At 33.9% G+C, this 22,796-nt stretch overlaps 1 protein-coding gene across 1 annotated transcript; it reads left to right on the top strand.

Moving 5' to 3' along the window:
* The first annotated feature begins 15,514 nt into the window (after positions 1-15,514).
* On the top strand, positions 15,515-22,099 carry LOC146955714 (elongation factor 1-alpha-like). Its single transcript, XM_085722871.1, has 8 exons — positions 15,515-15,611; positions 16,088-16,579; positions 16,670-17,498; positions 19,602-19,654; positions 20,851-20,910; positions 21,093-21,149; positions 21,276-21,371; positions 21,818-22,099. The coding sequence occupies exons 2-8, from the start codon at positions 16,118-16,120 to the stop codon at positions 21,950-21,952; spliced, it is 1,692 nt and encodes a 563-aa protein (XP_085578997.1). The 5' UTR covers positions 15,515-15,611; positions 16,088-16,117; the 3' UTR covers positions 21,953-22,099.
* Positions 22,100-22,796: the final 697 nt, after the last annotated feature.

Here is a 22,796-nt window from a genome sequence, read left to right as displayed (position 1 = left end):
TCTTTTTATTCTAGTGGCGGAAGGTTTTAGTGGGCTCATGCAAAATGCGGTGGATAAAGAATTGTTTAGAGGCTTCGAAGTGAAGAGGGGTGGTACGGATATCTCTCACTTACAATATGCGGATGACACTATTTGTCTTGGTGAGGCGTCGGTGAATAACCTTTGGACTTTAAAGGCACTCCTTCGGGGCTTTGAGATGGTTTCCGGGTTGAAGGTGAATTTTCATAAAAGTTGTATAATGGGTGTGAATGTGGATTTGGAGTTTGTGAACATGGCTTCCAATTTTTTGAATTGTAAAAAAGGGGAAATTCCGTTTGTTTACTTGGGTCTTCCGGTGGGTGCAAACCCGAGGAAAGTATCCACTTGGGAACCGCTCCTTTGTCAATTAAGGAAAAGGCTTTGCTCTTGGGGTAACAAATATGTGAGTCTGGGAGGGCGTATTATCCTTCTAAATTCGGTGGTGAATGCGATTCCGATTTTCTATTTGTCCTATTTGAAAATGCCGGCGAAGGTGGTGGGAAAAATTATTGGCATTCAAAGGAATTTTCTTTGGGGAGGAGCGGTGGGAGGTAGGAAGATTTGTTGGGTGAAATGGAGTAGAGTGTGTTGTCCTCGGAAAGAAGGTGGTTTAGGGGTTAGAGATATTAAGTTAGTTAACTTAAGTCTTTTAGCGAAGTGGAGATGGAGGCTCCTTGGTGTTGATGATTAAATTTGGAAAGTGGTCCTATGGGAGAAATATGGGGATTTGGTGTGTGGGGTTGTGGATGGGAATAGTGTGAATTGGCCCTCGTATGCTTCTTTGTGGTGGAAAGATTTGATGACCTTGGAGGGTTTAGGGGGTGTTAATTGGTTTAATCGGGAAGTGATTAGAAAGGTGAGGAATGGCACATCCTCGAAGTTTTGGGTGGATCCGTGGGTGGGGGGTGTCCCTCTCCGAGATGCTTTCCCACGCCTCTACTCTTTGTCTACTCAAAAAGAGGCGCTAGTTAGGGAGTTGTGGGTGTTGACGGCGGATGTGGGGGAGTGGAGGTTTTTGTGGCGGCAGGAGTTGTTTGTGTGGGAAATAGGCCTCGTGAATGATTTGATAAATACCATAGGTGTTTTGGAGGAGGTTGGGGAGTGTGATTCTTGGATATGGAAGATTGATGAGGGGGGTTGCTTTTCGGTAAAGTCGTGCTACTCTTTACTTGAAAGGTTGGGAGAGAGCGATATGATCATGGGAGAGGAAGTGAAAAGGGTGTTTAATTATATTTGGAAGAGCCCGGCTCCCTTGAAGGTTTTGGCGTTCTCTTGGACTCTCCTCCAAGGCCGTATTCCGACTCGGGTAAATCTTGCTTTGAGAAGGGTATTGCGCGAAGAGGGGGAGGCATGTCGTTGTGTCCTTTGTGGGAGGATGGACGAGTCGACAATCCATCCTTTTCTTCATTGTGAGGTTGCGGCAAGTTTGTGGACTATGGTGTTGAATTGGGTGAATTTGAACTTAATTTCTCCTCCGCTTTTGACTACTCACCTGACGAGTCGACAATCCATCCTTTTCTTCATTGTGAGGTTGCGGCAAGTTTGTGGACTATGGTGTTGAATTGGGTGAATTTGAACTTAATTTCTCCTCCGCTTTTGACTACTCACCTTGATTGTTGGTTTAATGAGGTTAGTACTAAAAAAGAGAAGAAAGGTTTGTTATTGATTTGGCATGCTACTATATGGTCTATTTGGCTTGAGAGGAATGATCGGATTTTCAATGGGGTTAACAAAGAAGTGGGGGAGCTTTTTGAGGCGGTTAAGGCGGCATTATCTTGGTGTTGGTGTCTCAATAGATTAAAAATTGGCGCTTTTTGAAGTAAAAATAGTGTTCATAACACATGCAACGGAATATAGTTTGGATCTATTTTGCGATTAAATTATAAAATTATAATTTAGATACTAAAAGTGTACCTTTGTATCAATTCTTGAAGCATGAAAAATTCTTCAATGATATGAAGACTCTACGCGTATCCACACCGAGACCAATTCTTACTCTCAACCTTTGAGTAGTGGAACAAGAAAACTAGAGCATATTTTGTTTTGTATTTTGTTGTGTTGTATGTCTTGATCAAATAACTTAAGGTCTATTTATAGGTCACACACACTACTATCAAATAGAAGGTGTTGACTCATCTTAATGACCTTTTAATTTCATATGGTCAATTCTTATAAAAACAATTAACACATGTTAATGCTAATTTATTTGAAAAACCATTTTTCTACTAAGATGACCATTGACCAATATGATTCCACATAATTATATATAATTGCACATATATAATGTTGTACGTTTTTCTTTCTTTCTAAAAGATCAATCATTGACCAATTGCCTTATTTCCATATATACATGGCCAATGCAACGTACACCAAACTTTTCTTATTTATTTACTTTTTCAATAAATAATATGCTCTTGTTCATATATATTATTTGTATTCTCTGTACTAGCAAAAAATACAATAATATTCCACTTAGAAAATTTATATTTTGATTAATTAAATTCTTCAATTTAATCATCAAATAATAAAGTAATTCTTTAGCAAGAATTAGAACACTCGTTTGTGTGTGACCCTGTAGGTTCAATACTAAACTGGTAATAGATTAATCAAATTAATATATTAATCAAGGTAGGCGTCTAGTAACACTCCTTGACGTCCAGGTAGTATGAAGTATTACTTTTCCTTCAAGAACCAATTAGAATAATATAATATTTTTCTTCCGTCGTTACAACTCTTGTTAACTCTAGAGCATGGTACAATTGTCAAACTCTAATAAGTTAACATATTTGACTTAAGAAACTCATTTCTTCTTTCATTTAATTTCCCTGGCCAGGGTTTTAATTTTATCATAGAGTTCAAACTCATTACCAAGAGTTGACGGATCCCATCTTGATTAGTCATTAATTATACAAGTATTTAATCGTATCCAATATCCTTTCAACTAGCACCCTAAGGTATTAGGTGTTCAGAATCAAAATACAATAAATAACATGTTAATTACCATGACAATCTCAGGTCAAAGAAAATCATTATATTCTTTCTTGAGAATTTTTCTATTGACATTTTAAGGTAATATCGACCATTAGAAATTCTCAGTCGAGTCAGTTCAATGATCACATCACTATATGTATCATCTATATATGTAATTTAATAAATGAGACTTATTAATCTTTATCCAATAAAGACTATCACATATATATTGATCTATCCGAATTATTGATGTCCTACTCACAATAATCATACGATCAAGAACAATTTAGATTAAAATAATAAAAGACTTGTTTCTCATTATCATAATCTCTATCATGATAACAAGTCTATAGTCTTAATCAAGGACGTTATCAAATTAACTATTTCACTAAACAGTAAACAAGATAATGAATATTTATTAAGTCTAAAATTGGTTACATAATTGATTGGATCTTGGGCATCTCCAACAATCTCCCACTTGCACTAGAGCCAATCATTCATGTATTTCAATCCTATTCCCCACTTGTGCTTGTCAAAGACATTTATGCCAAGTGCCTTGGTGAATGGATCTGCTGCATTCTCTTTTCCATCCACCTTTTCAATCTTGACGTCACCACGTTCAATAATCTCTCTGATCAAGTGATATCTTCGAAGAATGTGTTTCGATTTCTGGTGTGATCTTGGCTCCTTTGCTTGAGCAATCGCTCCATTATTGTCACACAATAATGGTACAGAATCTTTTATCGAAGGGACCACTCCAAGTTCAGATATAAACTTTTTCATCCAAACAACCTCTTTAGCAGCCTCACTTGCTGCTATATACTCGGCTTCAGTAGTCGAATCTGCTACTGTAGCTTGTTTGGAACTTTTCCAACTTACTGCACCACCATTCAAGGTGAAGACATAGCCTGAGATAGATTTACTATCATCTCTATCAGATGCAAAACTTGCATCAGTGAAACCTTTTAGTTTTAGTTCAGAATCTCCATAGATGAGGAATTGGTCTTTAGTTCTTCTTAAGTACTTAAGAATGGTCTTAACCACTTTCCAATGTTCCTCACCTGGGTTTGCTTGATATCGACTAGTTACACCAAGTGCATAAGCGACATCAGGACGTGTACAAGTCATGGTATACATGATAGCTCCCACTGCGCTAGCATATGGTACTCTACTCATGCGTTCTCTCTCTTCGGGAGTTTTCGGACAATCCTCCCTACTAAGAGTAACTCCAATTCCTACGGGTAAATACCCTCTTTTGGAATTTTCCATGTTATACCTCCTTAAGATGGTATCAATGTACATAGACTGAGAGAGTCCAAGCAACCTTTTAGATCTATCTCTATAAATCTTTATTCCTAAGATATAGGCTGCTTCCCCTAAGTCTTTCATGGAGAATTGTTCAGATAACCAAACCTTTGTACTTTGCATTGCTGGTATATCATTTCCAAAAAGTAATATGTCATCGACATATAACACTAAGAAAATGATAGTGCTCCCACTTACCTTTTTGTAAACACAAGGTTCTTCTTCGCATTTAACAAAATTGAACTTTTCAATTGTATTGTTAAAACGAATGTTCCAGCTTCTAGATGCTTGTTTCAATCCATAGATTGATCGTTGCAACTTGCATACTTTGTTATGATCAGACATGGATGTGAACCCTTCAGGTTGTGTCATATACACTTCCTCTTTTAGCTCACCATTAAGGAAAGCTGTTTTTACATCCATTTGCCATATTTCATAATCATAGTATGCTGCTATGGCGAGTAGAATACGAATCGATTTGATCATTGCCACAGGGGAAAAAGTTTCGTCATAATCTATTCCTTCCTTTTGACGATAACCTTTGGCAACAAGACGAGCTTTATAGGTTTCAACCTTTCCATCTGCTCCAATCTTTTTCTTGTAAACCCATTTACAACCAATAGATTTAATATCCTTTGAAGCCTCAACCAAAGTCCAAACTTTGTTGATCTTCATCGATTCCATTTCAGATTCCATAGCACTTTGCCATTTATCACGATCCAAGCTTTGCATAGCCTCTTTGTAGCTCTTAGGATCATCATCATTATGATAATCCTCATTCGAAGTGTCATCTTGCACCATTAAATTTAATCTATTAGGTGCACGATGTTCTCGACTAGATCTTCTAAGAGGCTCTTGCACTGGATTGATTTGTTGTTGAACATGTTCTAAGATTGGTTCATTAACCTGTTCTTGAACTGTAAGTGGTTCTTGAGCTAAAGTAGTTGAGGTTGGTATCCTTGGTGTTAATTTTAAAATATCAAAGCAAGGATGTTCAACCTCATTCATACTTTCTTGAGCATTTGGGGTTTCATCATTTTCTTGATCTTCATCAAGCTCTATTTCTTTACCATGGCTACCTTCAGCAAGAAATTCCCTTTCAAGAAAGGTTCCACCTCTAGCCACAAACACTTTATGATCAGAAGGATGGTAGAAATAATAACCCATTGTTTCTTTTGGATACCCAATGAACCTACACTTACTAGACCTCGCATTAAGTTTATCTGTTTGCAATCTCTTAACATAAGCAGGACAACCCCAAATTCTAATATGTTTTAGATTTGGTTTACGTCCTTTCCATATCTCATATGGAGTTGTAGAGACAGATTTCGAAGGCACTTTATTTAGAAGATAAGCAGCAGCTTCCAAAGCATATCCCCATAAATTTAATGGAAGATCAGTGAACCCCATCATAGATCTAACCATATCTAATAAGGTTCGATTTCTCCTTTCAGATACACCATTGTGTTGTGGTGAACCTGGAGGTGTCCACTGTGAGAGAATCCCATTCTCTTTTAGATAATCAATGAAATTATTACTAAGATATTCTCCCCCTCTATCGGATCTAAGCATTTTGATGCTTTTACCGGTTTGTTTTTCAACTTCACTGCGAAATCTTTTGAACATTTCAAATGATTCAGATTTATGTTTCATAAGATACAAAAATCCAAACCTTGACATATCATCAGTGAAAGTGATAAAATAAGAATATCCCCCTTTGGATTGAATTTTCATAGGTCCACAAACATCTGTATGTATTAGTCCTAATAATTCAGAAGCTCTCTCTCCACTTCCAATAAATGGAGATTTAGTCATTTTTCCTTTGAGACAAGATTCACAAGTTTCATATGATTCATAATCATAACTATCAAGGTAACCTTCCTTGTGTAACTTGTTAATTCTTTTCTCACTAATGTGACCGAGCCTACAATGCCAAAGGTAAGTTTTATTTAATTGATTATCTCTTTGTCTCTTGAAACCGGAAGAAACATGCAAAATAGAGTTATAATTTACATTCGGCAAGACATATATGTCCCGTTGGAGACAACCATTCGCATATAAATCATCATTATGATAAATAGAGCAAATATTATTATTAAAGGTAATACGAAAACCACGCTTGTCCAACATAGAAATTGAAATTACATTTGAAATAAATTCCGGAACGTAATAACAATTATCTAACACTAGCACTCTGCCAGTGGGCATTATTAATGAGACTGATCCTACGGCTACAGCAGCAACATTTGCTCCATTCCCAACTTGAAGGTTCACTTCACCTTTATTCAGCCTTTTGGTTATCCGCAGTCCCTGTAACGTATTACAGATGTTAAAACAACTACCAGTATCTAATACCCATATTGTAGGATCTGTAACAGTTAAAGAAATCATGAAAACATTTTTCACTAATATCTTACCTTGTTTCTTCAGAGAATCAAGATACTTCTTGCAATTTCTCTTCCAATGCCCCTTCTCTTTACAGTAGAAGCATTCAACATCAACTTGATTGACATTGACCCTTTTGTGCTTAGGTTTGGTCACACCACCAGTAGGTCCAAAAGGTTTCTTTTTTGGATTAAGCTTTCTTTTGCCCTTTTTCTTAAAGGTCTTGCCAACAACCATGACAGTTCCTTTCTTCTTTTCAGAGGTAAATTGATTCTCATAATCAATCAACAAGTTAAGCATCTCATGCAAATCAGAGTCCATCTTGTTCATATTAAAATTCACAACAAATTGTGAGAATGAATCAGGAAGTGATTGCAGAATCAAGTCTTGAGAAAGCTCTTTCCCAATATTGCACCCCAACTTCTCAAGTTGTTCGATGAGATCAATCATCTTAAGCACATGGGGTCCAACTTGATCATTTTCACTCAATGAGGACCTGAGCAAAGTTTTAGACAGCTGATATCTAGCTGTCCTACTTTGACCACCGTACATCTTCTTAGGATGTTCGATAATTTCAGATGGATTCATATCCTCATGTTGCCTCTGAAGGTTAGAACTCATGGAAGCTAGCATGATGCACTTAGTAGTGAGACATTGCTCCAAGTACTTCTCATAAGTATTGGTAGCTTCAACATTGGTTGGATCAACCGGTGCAGTCACAGCAGGCTTATCAATGATGTCGATTAGTTTTTCGTGCATGAGAACAATTCTCATGTTACGGTACCAATCATCATAATTGGGTCCAACCAATTTTCCAGATTCAAGTATTCCACGGAGCGAAAGAGAAGACATACTTTTTTATCATATAAAAATTTATGATGTGAGAACATTTTATCTTTTAAAATAAATAAAAAAAATTGGAAGATCACTTAAAAGTAATATATAAAACACTTGGTTGTCAAGTCGTTTCTCATATATAAGTTTTAAGTCATGATGTATCGTATACAAAAAAAAAATATCATACCACATAAGTTCCTGGTTGTCAGGTCATTTCTTATTATTGACAATTAATTATATATTAAAATTGTATCATATACAAAATACACGATAAAAAAAAAAATTGAACATTTTAATCAAACATGTGAAGATATATATGGATTAACAATTTAATACATATAATAATTGAACATAAATATCAATTATATCACATTCAAAATTGTTTAAGTAATTAAAATGTAAATTGCTCAAAGCATTACCGATGCATATTTATACTTATATTATTATAAATCATTTTGATATACAAATATCAACATATATATGTAAGTCTATACGAAAACATATATGTAAATATAATCAAATAAAATCGAAATGTGCAGGACACATGCAAATGGTTTTAATTCACTTTTATCATCATATATAATATAGTAAATTTACCAAATTGAATATGTACTAGCATTTTGATATTTTGATTATATCTAATAAAAGTATAAATGGTAACAAGCTAGCAATCTTCGTTACGTCACACATGTAATTTTAAAATATCAATGAACTGTCGTAACGATGATTACGTAAAGAAAAAAAAATTTCAGCTTTGTTATATTTCTGAAATTATAATTTAAACACAAAAGATCCATGCTCTGATACCAATTGAAGTAAAAATAGTGTTCATAACACATGCAACGGAATATAGTTTGGATCTATTTTGCGATTAAATTATAAAATTATAATTTAGATACTAAAAGTGTACCTTTGTATCAATTCTTGAAGCATGAAAAATTCTTCAATGATATGAAGACTCTACGCGTATCCACACCGAGACCAATTCTTACTCTCAACCTTTGAGTAGTGGAACAAGAAAACTAGAGCATATTTTGTTTTGTATTTTGTTGTGTTGTATGTCTTGATCAAATAACTTAAGGTCTATTTATAGGTCACACACACTACTATCAAATAGAAGGTGTTGACTCATCTTAATGACCTTTTAATTTCATATGGTCAATTCTTATAAAAACAATTAACACATGTTAATGCTAATTTATTTGAAAAACCATTTTTCTACTAAGATGACCATTGACCAATATGATTCCACATAATTATATATAATTGCACATATATAATGTTGTACGTTTTTCTTTCTTTCTAAAAGATCAATCATTGACCAATTGCCTTATTTCCATATATACATGGCCAATGCAACGTACACCAAACTTTTCTTATTTATTTACTTTTTCAATAAATAATATGCTCTTGTTCATATATATTATTTGTATTCTCTGTACTAGCAAAAAATACAATAATATTCCACTTAGAAAATTTATATTTTGATTAATTAAATTCTTCAATTTAATCATCAAATAATAAAGTAATTCTTTAGCAAGAATTAGAACACTCGTTTGTGTGTGACCCTGTAGGTTCAATACTAAACTGGTAATAGATTAATCAAATTAATATATTAATCAAGGTAGGCGTCTAGTAACACTCCTTGACGTCCAGGTAGTATGAAGTATTACTTTTCCTTCAAGAACCAATTAGAATAATATAATATTTTTCTTCCGTCGTTACAACTCTTGTTAACTCTAGAGCATGGTACAATTGTCAAACTCTAATAAGTTAACATATTTGACTTAAGAAACTCATTTCTTCTTTCATTTAATTTCCCTGGCCAGGGTTTTAATTTTATCATAGAGTTCAAACTCATTACCAAGAGTTGACGGATCCCATCTTGATTAGTCATTAATTATACAAGTATTTAATCGTATCCAATATCCTTTCAACTAGCACCCTAAGGTATTAGGTGTTCAGAATCAAAATACAATAAATAACATGTTAATTACCATGACAATCTCAGGTCAAAGAAAATCATTATATTCTTTCTTGAGAATTTTTCTATTGACATTTTAAGGTAATATCGACCATTAGAAATTCTCAGTCGAGTCAGTTCAATGATCACATCACTATATGTATCATCTATATATGTAATTTAATAAATGAGACTTATTAATCTTTATCCAATAAAGACTATCACATATATATTGATCTATCCGAATTATTGATGTCCTACTCACAATAATCATACGATCAAGAACAATTTAGATTAAAATAATAAAAGACTTGTTTCTCATTATCATAATCTCTATCATGATAACAAGTCTATAGTCTTAATCAAGGACGTTATCAAATTAACTATTTCACTAAACAGTAAACAAGATAATGAATATTTATTAAGTCTAAAATTGGTTACATAATTGATTGGATCTTGGGCATCTCCAACACTTTTATGTATTATGAATGGTGTTGGAATCCTAGAGATTGCTTATCTAGGTAGAGGTTGGTTTGGTGCAGCTGCCCGGTTTTGGTGTGTTGCGTACAAATAGCCCAACTGTACGACAGTTTGTTTAGCCTTCAGTTGGTTAAGTTTGTAGCATTTATTCTCTTAATTCGGTGCTGTGTGCAGCTGCTGTGTTATTTTTTCGGGTGTTGTTGCTCGGCTGTCTGTTAGTGCAGCTGTCAGGGTGTTTTTTTCTGCTTTTTGGGCTGCTGCCCTGTTGTAGTTTTGTGCTCTTTCGCCCCTTCCTCTTTTCTTATGAGGTGGGGAGCCTTAATAAATTTAGCCATTCAAAAAAAATTGATAAAGGAAAAGATATGAATTTTGCATATGTGATAAATAAAAGTTCATAAATAATTTTATTAAACACATACAAAATATTTTACAACAGTAATTATTTGAAGAGAATTCAATAATATATTATCTATAAATATAATAATACCCTGTAACATATTTAACCATTTTGATAATTAATATTTTGATAATATCTGGTCAAAAAATTAGACAGCCTAACATAACATGTATATAGTACTATAATATTTTCCTAAAAAGAAATTAGATAGTTTTTTTTTTAGTTGTATACATACGTTGCTATTGAAATTACTAGTTTAGAGGCCCGGCGTTGCCCGGGTTAGATATTAAATAAGTTTTATAAGTTTGTGTGCACGAATACACGTGTCAGTATATTAGATTGAATTTATTTAAATTTAAAATTATAATAATATCATAAAAATAAATATAAATGATGAGATGAATGTCAATGCAAGAATAAAAAGTGTAACAAAATCAATAATGAATTAGTCCAAGTGGTAAGAGTTTTGGGTCCCTTTAAACATGTGGTCATGGGTTTGTTTCGTGGTCCATGCGTATGAGAGAGAAAAATCGATTGAAAGGGAAGAAAGTGATTGAAATATATATATATATATATATGTATGAGAAATAATAAAATTGGTGTTTGGCAAACCTGAAGAAGGAAAAATGTTAGATGAAAAGAAGACTTGGGGTTTCTCCTTGTGCTCAAAATATGTAAATATGTGATTAATGAAAATTAATTTATTTATAGTTAGCATTTGCATTAGAATATGCTGCTAAAAGATAACATAATAACTAATCGAACCTTTTTTTATCAAAAAAAAAATTAATCGAACCTTTTTTTTTTTCCTCAAATATAAAAACTAATTGAATGATATAGTGCTAAAAGATTAGTAATAACTAATTGAAGCTTCTTTTCCTAAAAACAAATAAACAAATTGAAGGACTTGAAAAAAATATTATATGTGATAATAATATAGGTGATTAATAATATTAAAACGCTACTGTTGAATCGAAAAGAGAAAAAAAAATAGTATAGGTGTTAGTTTAAGGACGTGAAACAGAAACAATAGTATAGGTGTTAGTTCAAGCACCTGAAACTCGTAGGTGTTTGCAATGGATGCCAAAAACAATAGTTCAAGGACCTGAAAAAAAAAAACAATCAGTAAACTCACTCGTAGGTGCAGGGCCGGCCCATAGCCCGTCGAGGCTGGGCGACGACACCGGGCCTCCAATTTTTTGGGGCCCAAAATATTTTTTTTTATATGTAAGACACGAAAATAATGGTTATATATATATATATTAAAAGCAAATTATTTTAGTCTATACAGTTTGCTTCAGTGGCGTGGCCACTTTTTGTTGAGTGTGAGGTCATGTGTTCAAGACCCACCAAAGTGTGATTTCTAATATTTTTTTTTAAATGGCTTATTTATTTTTGTTGGGGCCTAGAATTTAATTTTTTTTGCATCCCTTATAAAATTAAAACCGGGCCTGTGAATTTGTTAAGACGGCCCTGCGTAGGTGTTAGTTCCCTTTTATATTATATATAAAAATAAAAATCTAAGCATAAGTAAAAGTAAAAGAAACAATAGTATAGGTGTTTGTCAAACCTGGAGAAAGAAAAAGCTTAGATCAAAAGAAGGTTTGAGTTTTAGTTTCTGCTCAAAATATGTGATTAGGTGATTAAAAAATTCTTCTTTATTTATAGTTAAAAAAAAAACAAACCGAAACCTTTTTTTCCTTAATGAAAAAAACTAATTGAATAATATGGTGCTAAAAGAGATAGTAAATTATTGAAACTTCTTTTCCTACAAAAAAGAAATATTTAACGGATAGTATTGAAAGTATTATATATAGTTTGTTGAGACTTTTTGGCTACATAAAATATTAGGAATTAAATAAAAATATTTCAGGTCCTGAAATATTATTATTAAAATCAAAACGATACTGATTAATAATATTAAAATGAAAAGGACCTGAAAAAATAGTATAGGTGATTAATAATATTAAAACGCTACTGTTGAAACGAAAAGGAAAAAAAATAGTATAGGTGTTAGTTCAAGGACTTGAAACAGAAACAATAGTATAAGTGTTAGTTCAAGGACCTGAAACTCGTAGGTGTTTGTAATGGATGCCAGCAACAATAGTTCAAGGACCTGAAAGAAAAAAAAAACAATCGGTAAATTCACTCGTAGGTGTTAGTTCCCTCTCATATTATATATAAAAATAAAAATCTTAGCATAAGAAAAAGAAACAATAGATAGGTGTTTGTCAAACCTGAAGAAAGAAAAAGCTTAGATCAAAAGAAGGTTTGAGTTTCAGTTTCCGCTCAAAATATGTGTTTACGTGATTAAAAAATTATCCTTTATTTATAGTTAAAAAAACAAATCGAAGCCTTTTTTTCCTCAATGAAAAAAACTAATTGAAACTTCTTTTCCTAAAAAAAAGAAAGAAAAAAATAAAGGAAGATTTAATGGATAGTATTGAATGTATTATATATAGTTTGTTGAGATATTTTGGCTACACAAAATATTAGGAATTAAATATAAAATTAAATAAAATATTTAGTGGATAAGATCAAAAGTTTGCTGAGATTTTTATGTCAAATAAGATGTCAAATAAAATATAGAAAAAATATAAAAATATTGAGAATAAACGTGAAAGTGACACGTGGCATAAAAAAACCTTACTTTATATATATACTATTGATATATATATATATATATATACACACACACACACACACACACACACACACACACACACTATATACTATTGATTGAATTGATGTGGAGTTTGTTGAGATATTTCTGCTACATAAAATATTAGAAATTCAATAAAAATTTAAAGAAAATACTGAGTGCATAAGATCAAAAGTTTGTTGAGATATTTATGTTAAATAAAATATTGGTTTTTAAAAATAGAAAAAATAATAAAAATATTGAGAATGAATGTGGAAGTGACACGTGGCATAAAAAACTTACTTTATATATATACTAGTTTAGAGACCCGGCGTTGCCCGGGTTAGATATTAAATAAGTTTTATAAGTTTGTCTGCACGAATACACGTGTCAGTATATTAGATTGAATTTATTTAAATTTACAATTATAATAATATCATAAAAATAAATATAAATATTTCAAAAAAAATTAAAAATAAATATAAATGATGAGATGAATGTCCAATGCAAGAATAAAAAGTGTAACAAAATCAATAATGAATTAGTCCAAGTGGTAATAGTTTTGGGTCCTTTAAACATGGACTATTACTTTTCCACCCTATTGCCTTCTCCCGCGCCCTGTAAAATTTCTAAAAATGCCCTTGTGCATTCCGGATTTTAAAATTCGGATTCATGTTTACTATTTTGGATTTTATAATTCGGACAATTCTTATGTATAATCAGCCATTAGACTCTCTCACATTTCAACCGTTTTGAGTTTCCTTTTAAAAACAACAAAAAAACTAAGTAAAAAATGCTAAAAACCTGTCAAATAAAATCATAAAAATATAAAAATAGTACCAAAAAAATTCTAAAAATCAAATAAAACTAATGGAAATTTTTTCGGATTTTTCTGAGAATATGAAAAATTAATAAAAATGAAAAATGGGTCTAAACGATGGAATTTTGGATTTTGAGGGGCGGAGTCCCGTAAGAAGTCCCTTCTAGGGGAGTCATGGTCCTTGAATTTTTTCTGATTTTCTGGGTATGTTTCGGAGCAATCCGATCAAGTAACCCGAAAACCCGATTTTTGTTAAATAAAATATTGGTTTTTAAAAATAGAAAAAATAATAAAAATATTGAGAATGAATGTGGAAGTGACATGTGGCATAAAAAACCTTACTTTATATATATACTATTGATATATATTATTGATTAGAAAATAAAAACGTTGGCCATTGGGTCTGGCTATTAGGGGTGGCAAAACGGGCTTGACCCGCTGGGCCGGCTCGTTTGGCTCGCTATATTTGGCGGGCTGAGTCGAAGTTTTGAACTCGCTTTTTATAGTTGACTCGGCTCGTCTCGCCTCGTTGAAAAGCGGGGCGGGCACGGGGCAGGGCGGGCCGACCCACTTAACTCGTTGGAAACAATTATGTTATGACGACAACAGGAGGAGGAGCACCATATATTCATAACTTAGATGATGATTGACTTGGAGTTGATTGACCTAGTAGAAGATGCTACGATTATTTTGAGAATTATTTTATGCTTTTGGATTTATCTTGGTTGTTTAGTTTATTTTGAGACTTATTTTATAATTTTGGATTTATTTTTGCTGTTGGATTTATTTTGGGACTTATTTTGTGCTTTTGGATTTATCTTGGTTGTTGAGTTTATTTATTTTGAGACTTATTTTATCCTTTTGGATTTTATTTGGTTGTTGGATTTATTTTATGATTTGTTTTATGTTGCGCATTTGCCTTATTTTGCTATTAATTATAATGTTGAATTCGACAATTTGTTAATTATCTTGTTTTTCTCAAATTTATTTGCTACCTATTCTTTTATATATTTTATGATAAAAGCAACATAGTTTTTTTTGGTAACAATTAAGTTGTAAAAAAATATATTTTTTTGTTTGGCGGGCCGGCCCGCCAACTCGCAAGTCCGCCACTAAACGGGGCAGGTTGAGATTTTAGACTCGGTCATTAAATTTGACTCGGCTCGTCTCGTCTCATTTTTAACGGGCTTAAACAGGGCGGGCCTAAATAGGGAGGGCCGACCCGCTTTGCCATCCCTACTGGCTATGCGATAGCATTTTTAATTAATATAAAATTAAAAAATAAATCTAAATAAAATATTTAATGCTTGGAGCTGGGTGGGAACCAGCAAGACTTGAAATGAGGTACACAATAAATAATAAAATAAAAGTAAAAATGTTCCATGTAGGTATCGAATGGTGAACTAAATATGTAAAATGTCATGTAAGTAGTTTTGAAGTTGATTTCAACATCTTATTTTCAAAGTCACTTTTATGTGGGTTTCTTCCTTACAAATAAGTTACTTCTTTTTAGAAAGAGCTTTATTGAAATTGTGTTTGACCCTACTTCTCCTTAGAAGTGGAAGATAAGTAGAAAATAAGGAGGGTCAAACATGCTCTAAGATTAGAAAATAAACTAGCAAAACAAAGGGTAATTCCGTAAAAAAGAATAAAAACAAAATTGCAGTATATAAACCCTGCAATAACCCTAAAAAGAAAAAAAGAAGGAAAGAAAAAAAAAACCGTTGAATCTTTCGCTACTCTCTCTACCATCTTTCTCTTCGTTCGGTTAGGGTTTCAGCGCAGCGTTTTCAAGGTAAACTTCTCCGATTTCGTTTCTAACTATTCTATTCTTATCATCGATATCACCGATTCGTAACAATTTTTGGCACAATTTAGTCTACGTATGCGATTTCATAGGATCATTAGATATCGTTTTGTGTCTGATTGATTGTTATTCTGAATCCAGATACAGATAGTGTGATATTCGTTTATGTTTTTGAATCGATAGTTTTTATCTGTTAGAAGGTATTTTCTTTTTTTTTTTCCAGCATCGTTTATGTTTTTTTTTTTTTTTTGTAATATTTGATGCATAATTGAAAAAGAAGAATGTTGTTGTACATGTTTGTTTTTGGATTGTAATTGTAATATAAACTCAATTTCATGCCCTTTTTATGTTTGTTGTCATTGATTGTGCATTTCTTTACTTGTCAGAATGTTGTGTTGTTGCTCCTATTTTGTTGTTGAATATTTATCTCACCCATGTCTTTGTTTTCTGTGTTGAATTGGCAGATCTTTTTATGATTTCAAGTCTAAGGAGTAATGGATAAAGAAAAAGTTCATATTAACATTGTGGTTATTGGTCATGTCAACTCTGGGAAGTCAACCACGGTTGGTCATTTGATCTACAAGCTTGGAGGCATTGCAAAGAAGGACATGGACACATTTGAGAAAGAAGCTACTGAGATCGACAAGTGTTCATTCAAGTATGCCTGGGTACTTGACAAACTCAAGGCTGAGCGTGAAAGAGGTATCACAATTGACATTTCTATGTCGAATTTTGAGACACCCAAGTACCGCTGCACTATCATTGATGCCCCTGGACACAGGGATTTCATTAAGAACATGATTACTGGGACAGCCCAAGCTGATTGCGCTCTTCTTATCGTTGATTCCACTCCTGCTGGTTTTGGAACCGGTATTTCCAAGAATGGTCAGACCCGTGAACATGCTGTCATTGCTTACGCTCTTGGTGTGAGACAAATGATCTGCTGCTGCAACAAGGTATTCATATTTTCAGCCCTTTTAAAGTTGTATTTGATTTTTTTCTTTTTATAATTCATTTATATAACTACTTATTATCTATCTTGACAGATGGATGCCTTTGGTCTCTTATCCTTCAAGCGTAGGTATGAAGAAATTGTGATTCAACTTTCATCCTTTTTGATGAAGGTTGGCTATAAACCAGGCGAACTTCAATTTGTTCCCATCTCTGGTTTTAAGGGATATAACTTGATTGAGCGCTCTACTGACTATTTTTGGTACAAAGGTCCCACCCTTTTTGAAGCTCTTGACCGAATCAACGAGCCTAAGAGGCTATCAAACAAGCCTTTACGATTACCACTTCAGGATATCTACAAGATTGGAGGAATTGGAACTGTGGCTGCAGGATGTGTTCGGACTGGTGTCTTGAAACCTGGAAAGGTGGTGACTTTTACCCCAACGTCTGTGCAGATGGACCATGCAGGTCTCACCAAGGCCCTTCCGGGTGATAATGTTGTATTTTCTGTTAAGAATGTGTCTGATGTGCATCTCAGGCGAGGCTATCTTGCCTCAAACTCCAAGCATCACCCAGCCAAGGAGGCCATTAACTTTACATCTAAAGTTATCATCACGAATCACACTGGCGAGATTAGAAATGGCTATACACCTGTTCTTAACTGCCACACCTCCCACATTGCTGTCAAGTTTGCCAAGCTTCTTGCCAAGGTAGACAGGTTTTCTGACAAGGTAATTGAGAAGGAGCCCAAATTCTTGAAGAATGGTGATGGTGGCATTATTCGGATGATACCCACCAAGCCTATGGTGGTAGAGTCTTTTTCTAAATATCCTTCACTTGGCCGTTTTATCGTCAGAGATATGCGTCAAACTGTGGCTGTTGGAGTCATCTTGGCTGTGAACAAGAAGGATCCTGGTGAAAGAGGTAAGATCACTATGTCCACAGTGAAAACGCGGACTGTTTTGCAGGATAAGTCTTATGTCTGGACCGTCAAACTTGCATGATGCTCTGATCATTAGTTATTTATAGCTAAAATTAACATTTGCTAAGTAGGAACCCCCAAATTTACAACCGTTATCTTTGCCAAATGCCAATATATTTTTTAGGCTTAAATATGTGTCCAGTCCCTGCAAATAGGCCACAGTTGAACTTTAGTCCCTGCACTTACTAGTCCTCCCAATTTGCCACTGTAAATATTAATCATTTTAAATTTGGTCCTAATTAAGATTTCTTGCCTATGTGGCATGTGATTAGAGACGTGGCACACGCTGACTGGGTTCAGACAGCAATGACTCAGCAAAAACCACTTGAAAGGACCATTTTGTCCTTTATGAAACTAGACAAGTGTGAAATGACAATTCTACCCCTTTCTTCTTCCTCCTCCCTATCCAAAACCCAGAACTCTCTTCATCACAGTCGTTTCTCCTTCTTCAAAACTCACAGATCCATAATCCTCAAAATTCACAAGAATTGAATGAGAGCGTGATTTTCGAAATGGGTTTCTTCCTCCGCTTCGTTTGCTCGTCGTCGATTCCCACCATCAACGTCTCGAAGGTGATTTGAAACAAAATTGCAGAATCTCACCATCAAATTGCAGTAAAACACTATCCGGCAGGATCTGTTCTCGAAGGTGATTTGTTCCAGAAGGGTGTGAATGCGATTCAGAGATTCAATGAGATGGGAATCGATCTGGAACCGGCAAGTCCTCCATGATTGCTCTTACTGTTTGAGAAACTCACTGCGTGGTCAAGATGGGAACGACACTAGACGCATAAATTTCATCTCTTGTTTCGTTTCCCGATTCCGGAATAAGATTGAGAACGAAGGAGACTAACTCAAGCGCTGTCATCATCTTCACCGTCGACTGCGGCTCCATCTTCATCAGCAACGCCGTCAACATCTCAATCTTAGATGACGACGATGGTTTCTCCGGCTCGAAGCTTGTGCTATGCTAACAGAAGTGCGTGATTCTAAGCAACATCAAGTGCGTGAAGCTATGCTAACGCGAGACATCACCGGCGGCAAAGCATCGCATGAAGAGTTATCACCACCATTGATTAGAAAGGAACAACAACATACTTGCTTCTGTGAAATTTGAATTCCATTGGGAATAGGGAAGACAGATTTAGGGTTCGATTGAAAAAAAAAATTGGGGAAGAAACTGGGTTCTGAAGAGAGGAGAGAGGGATGAAGGAAAGCCAGGGGTTAAAGTGTCTTCTCACGTGTTTTGATTCAATAAGGGCAAAACAGTCATTTCCTGTGATAAAATCTGAGTCAGCAAGGTTGATTCCCAGTCACTAGATGCCACATATGCGCCACGTCTCTAAACACATGCCACATAGGCAAGAAATCTTAATTAGGACCAAATTTAAAATGATTAATATTTGCAGTGGCAAATTGGGATGATTAATAAGTATAGGGACTAAAGTTCAACTGCGGCCTATTTGCAGGGACTGGACACATATTTAAGCCTATTTTTTAACTATTATTCTATTCCTACATATTAAAGGAATACATAGTTTAACAATAGTACTTTTTATTCCAATCATAGCCCTTCATGTTACTAGCCGTACTTTCATATTTCTTATCCAATTATTGGACTCCATACTTCAAATCAGTGTAAATTAATGCTAGGATATTCAAGGGATTTTCAATTTATTAAGCAATTAGCTTTGTAATTGAACACTTGATTGGTATCTTAATCCCAATGGGATTGACTGCATTACTATTGCTTCTACATGCATTGCCTCTTATACTATTAAGTGTATCAAAAAGTTATTTTTCCAAGTGACCATCTAAACATGGTAACAATTTTTTTTTATATATGTTTACTTGTATTAATTTGGGCTATAGGATGGAGTGTTGCGTAAGCTTTTGTGTTGTTTTGAGAAATACTTTTTAGGAAAATCGTATATCTTTATAGACACTTTTTATGGATTCTTGAATATCTGGCAGCGCGTTTAATCTGTAACTAATTTTTTTTTTTCATTAACTGTTTCCTTTCTTTTTGTGCTCTTGCTGTCACAGATAAGCTTCAGTTACTTTGCAGGGGGTTACAGCATCGAAATAAAGAGCTGATGGTATTCTTCTGTTACATCACTATCTCTAAAACTGATTATGTAGTATATAAGAGTTCCAAGATGTTCGATGCCTCAAAATATTTTATCTTTCTTATATGCTCTAATACACCTTGATGATGCACCTTTGTATCTAGATTCTAACGAAGGGTAAGGTAACCTATCCTGTCCATTTCTCATGTTTAGTTTATAACCAGCTCTAGTGCAAAACTAACATTCTACTCACATAGCACTTTAGCTAAAGGCCGTGCAAAAGTGAAATGCTTAAGAGCTCTCAACTGAAGGATTTGATTTTTATTTTCAGCTCCTTGTTAGCTATTTCCCATCCTTCCAAAGTACTCCCCTCCCTTCCTAGTTAATTATATCTTGATTTTCTAAAACACTCGTTGTTTTGACACAAAAACAATGTTTAAACTACCAAAGATTTGGAATGAAGGGAGTACTTCCGTCCGAAATCTTCCTGGCATCATATTTGCACACCTTTTTAGTTTCTATTTCACTTTCCTAATCACCCAAAAGTCTTGTTCTTGAGACACCTATTTGGACGCCCAATGCCCACCGGTGATTTTTTTTGACCGAATAGATGTACTTGAACATGATTAACTGACGAATTTTGGGCAATATATAGGCCTCACATTTGCATATAGGCCACTTAATTTGCTCTGGAAAATCTTTTTGGGATTCTTGCTAGTCATTTTGTGTGGTTCGTCTCTGTCCCTCCTCTTTGGGAAATTCTTGTTGATTTGTCATGAAGGTTTTGGTTCCTCGTCTCAAATTTCATGTCATTGTGTGTAGTGTATGTAATTATGTTTACATGTTAGTCTCAAATTTCATGTCATTGTGTGTAGTGTATGTAATTATGTTTACATGTTAGATAAATGCTTCCACCTTCAATAATGCCTGTCACCTAATCTCACTACTGTACCTTTTTTTTCCTGGATTTTTGATGTTCTGCTCACTATTGTTACATGGTAGTTGTTATTTAGGCTTTGTCGAGAGATTGAGCAGCCTTGTTGCATTTAAGTTTTTCATGTTCAATGTTGTATCTCCTCCTTATTATAATAAAGAGTTCCTTTTTTATCACTTGAATGTGACTTCTACCTGGTAGTGTAGTCCGCTTCTTATTCATTTTACTTTTTAAGAAACATTTTGACTTTGTTATTTGAAAGTAGTAGGATTCATGCTTCATTTATTTACAGGAAGAATGCAAAAATGTAACTACTGGGGGGCACAAGATTACGCTGAACTATTTGTTGGAGGTAAACAATTTTTTTAAATGGATTCAAATTCTTGGTCATATAATATCACTTATGTGCATATAATATCTATTAACGGTTCTTGCACTTCTGCATGTGATTTGAAACGTAGTGTGGGTTGTAAAATTGCTTTAGATTTTTATACATTACTACAATTATGTGTTTATATATGCATTGAATTTCAGCAAGCATTGACGAAGAACAGTGATGTATTTGAAACAATTAAGCTAGAGATTGAGAAGGTAAACTTATTTCTCGTAAATATTTCATTTGTTCTAATCACATTTGCTTGAATCATATTTATCGTCGACTTTGCTGGGTATAATTCTAAAGTCACCTTGCTTTTTCATTATTGCGGTTAAAATCAGATGGCAAAATCAATGAAGGAACTCAAGGAGGAGAATCAATTCTTAAAGAGAAAATTAGAGGAATCTGATACTGCGCATATGGAGTTAGTTGATGAGGTACATTGCTTGTATTTCCGGTTTTGTTCTTGATCATTTACTATTCCATAAAAATAAATAAAGGATTTAGTTCAAACACTGATTTTTGTTAAGATTCTTTACATCGTTAATCATTCACAACTGTCAAATCATTAAAAATGTTTGACTTTAAGCTTAATTACTTCTAAAGTCAAACATATGCTTTGGTTGTGATTCGCTGATAGTTTAAAACTTCTTAAACGGCGGCAACTAAAAATTAAACTCATAAATTAATGAATTAAATTGCCCATAAATCAATGTGTTGGGTACTATTTTATAGGCATTAAAAACACTTTTTCTTAAAAAAAAACGTCTTTTCATCTCAATATGCTAATTTTCGCTTTTTATCCTTAAAATAATTCCTTCTTATTATGCTCCTTTCTAAATATGGGTCAACAATGAGATTTTGTGTCTTATTGTTTGAGCAGCCTAAGAGCAAGAGACAGCGGACAGAGCAGCAGCCTGAAAGCTTGAAGATACACAGCAGACAGAATAGTTATACCGGTGACTTCTGGCAGAGGAAGCAGAGTTTGGCTGAAAACAAGAGTAATAGGAACAACTAATTTCCAATATGAAAATGTATATATCGTTACTCTTTTTCTAATACCTTGTTTGAATCAGGCATAGTGGCATGCCTTTGTTTGTTAGCGAAAATGCATGCAATTACATAGTTTTGAGATTCTTTTTGCAATATTAATGCCATTTATCTACATTGAATATTTTAAACAGACGGGGCAGTCCTTTTCCATTCCATGAACTTTATAATAGCCTAGGAGCTCCTTTCAAAAAAAAAAAAAAAATGCCTCGGAGCTTCCAATGATAGTCCAAAACATGTACTCTGATTTTGCGCATGTGTTCATGGTGTCTTGGGGGTTAAGAGGAAAATATTTTTCACAATTTATGAAGTCCAAAGTTTTTTTTTTTATTAAAATGAAGTCCAAAGTTTTTAATGTGTAATAATTTTTTTTTTGAAAACTCGGTATCCGATCCAAGATTTTAATGTGTAATAATAAATTAGCTCTGCACAAATTTCTAATGCTTTTAGAAAATATATCAGGTTTCTTTTTTCCCTTTAATCTTGTTTGAATGAACATCATTTTGCAAATTGTAAAGGCAACCCTCCCATTACTTCCATTTCAGATTGAAAATGAAGGCAGATTTTCTGCAAAACATGATAGCAACTAGCTTGTCGAGCACAAAGTGCATCTAAATATTTCTTTTTCGATTAAAATGCATCACCATATTAATGGCAAAGAAAAGCGATGGAAATTGGTAAAAATAAGAAGTGGTGATAGTGTTTAATACTATTACTATTAATGTAAACAATAGAATAAGCAAGAACAAAAAGAAATTGTTGCAGAATCGAAGAGTTGCATGTATAAACAAAAAGCTCCGAAAAGTTGTTCA

Source organism: Medicago sativa, chromosome 1 (genome assembly GCF_051527215.1).
Source record: "Medicago sativa cultivar Bolivia chromosome 1, Bolivia_mono, whole genome shotgun sequence".
Classification (NCBI taxonomy): Eukaryota; Viridiplantae; Streptophyta; class Magnoliopsida; order Fabales; family Fabaceae; genus Medicago; species Medicago sativa.
This window is presented reverse-complemented; position numbering and strand designations above follow the sequence as displayed.

Bases quoted from the DNA above. Each gene is read 5' to 3' on its own strand.
- LOC146955714 (XM_085722871.1), top strand. From the start codon at position 16,118: ATGGATAAAGAAAAAGTTCATATTAACATTGTGGTTATTGGTCATGTC. The intron at 16,580-16,669 runs GTATTCATATTT...CTATCTTGACAG, and splicing joins TGATCTGCTGCTGCAACAAG to ATGGATGCCTTTGGTCTCTT. The intron at 21,150-21,275 runs GTAAACTTATTT...GGTTAAAATCAG, and splicing joins TTAAGCTAGAGATTGAGAAG to ATGGCAAAATCAATGAAGGA.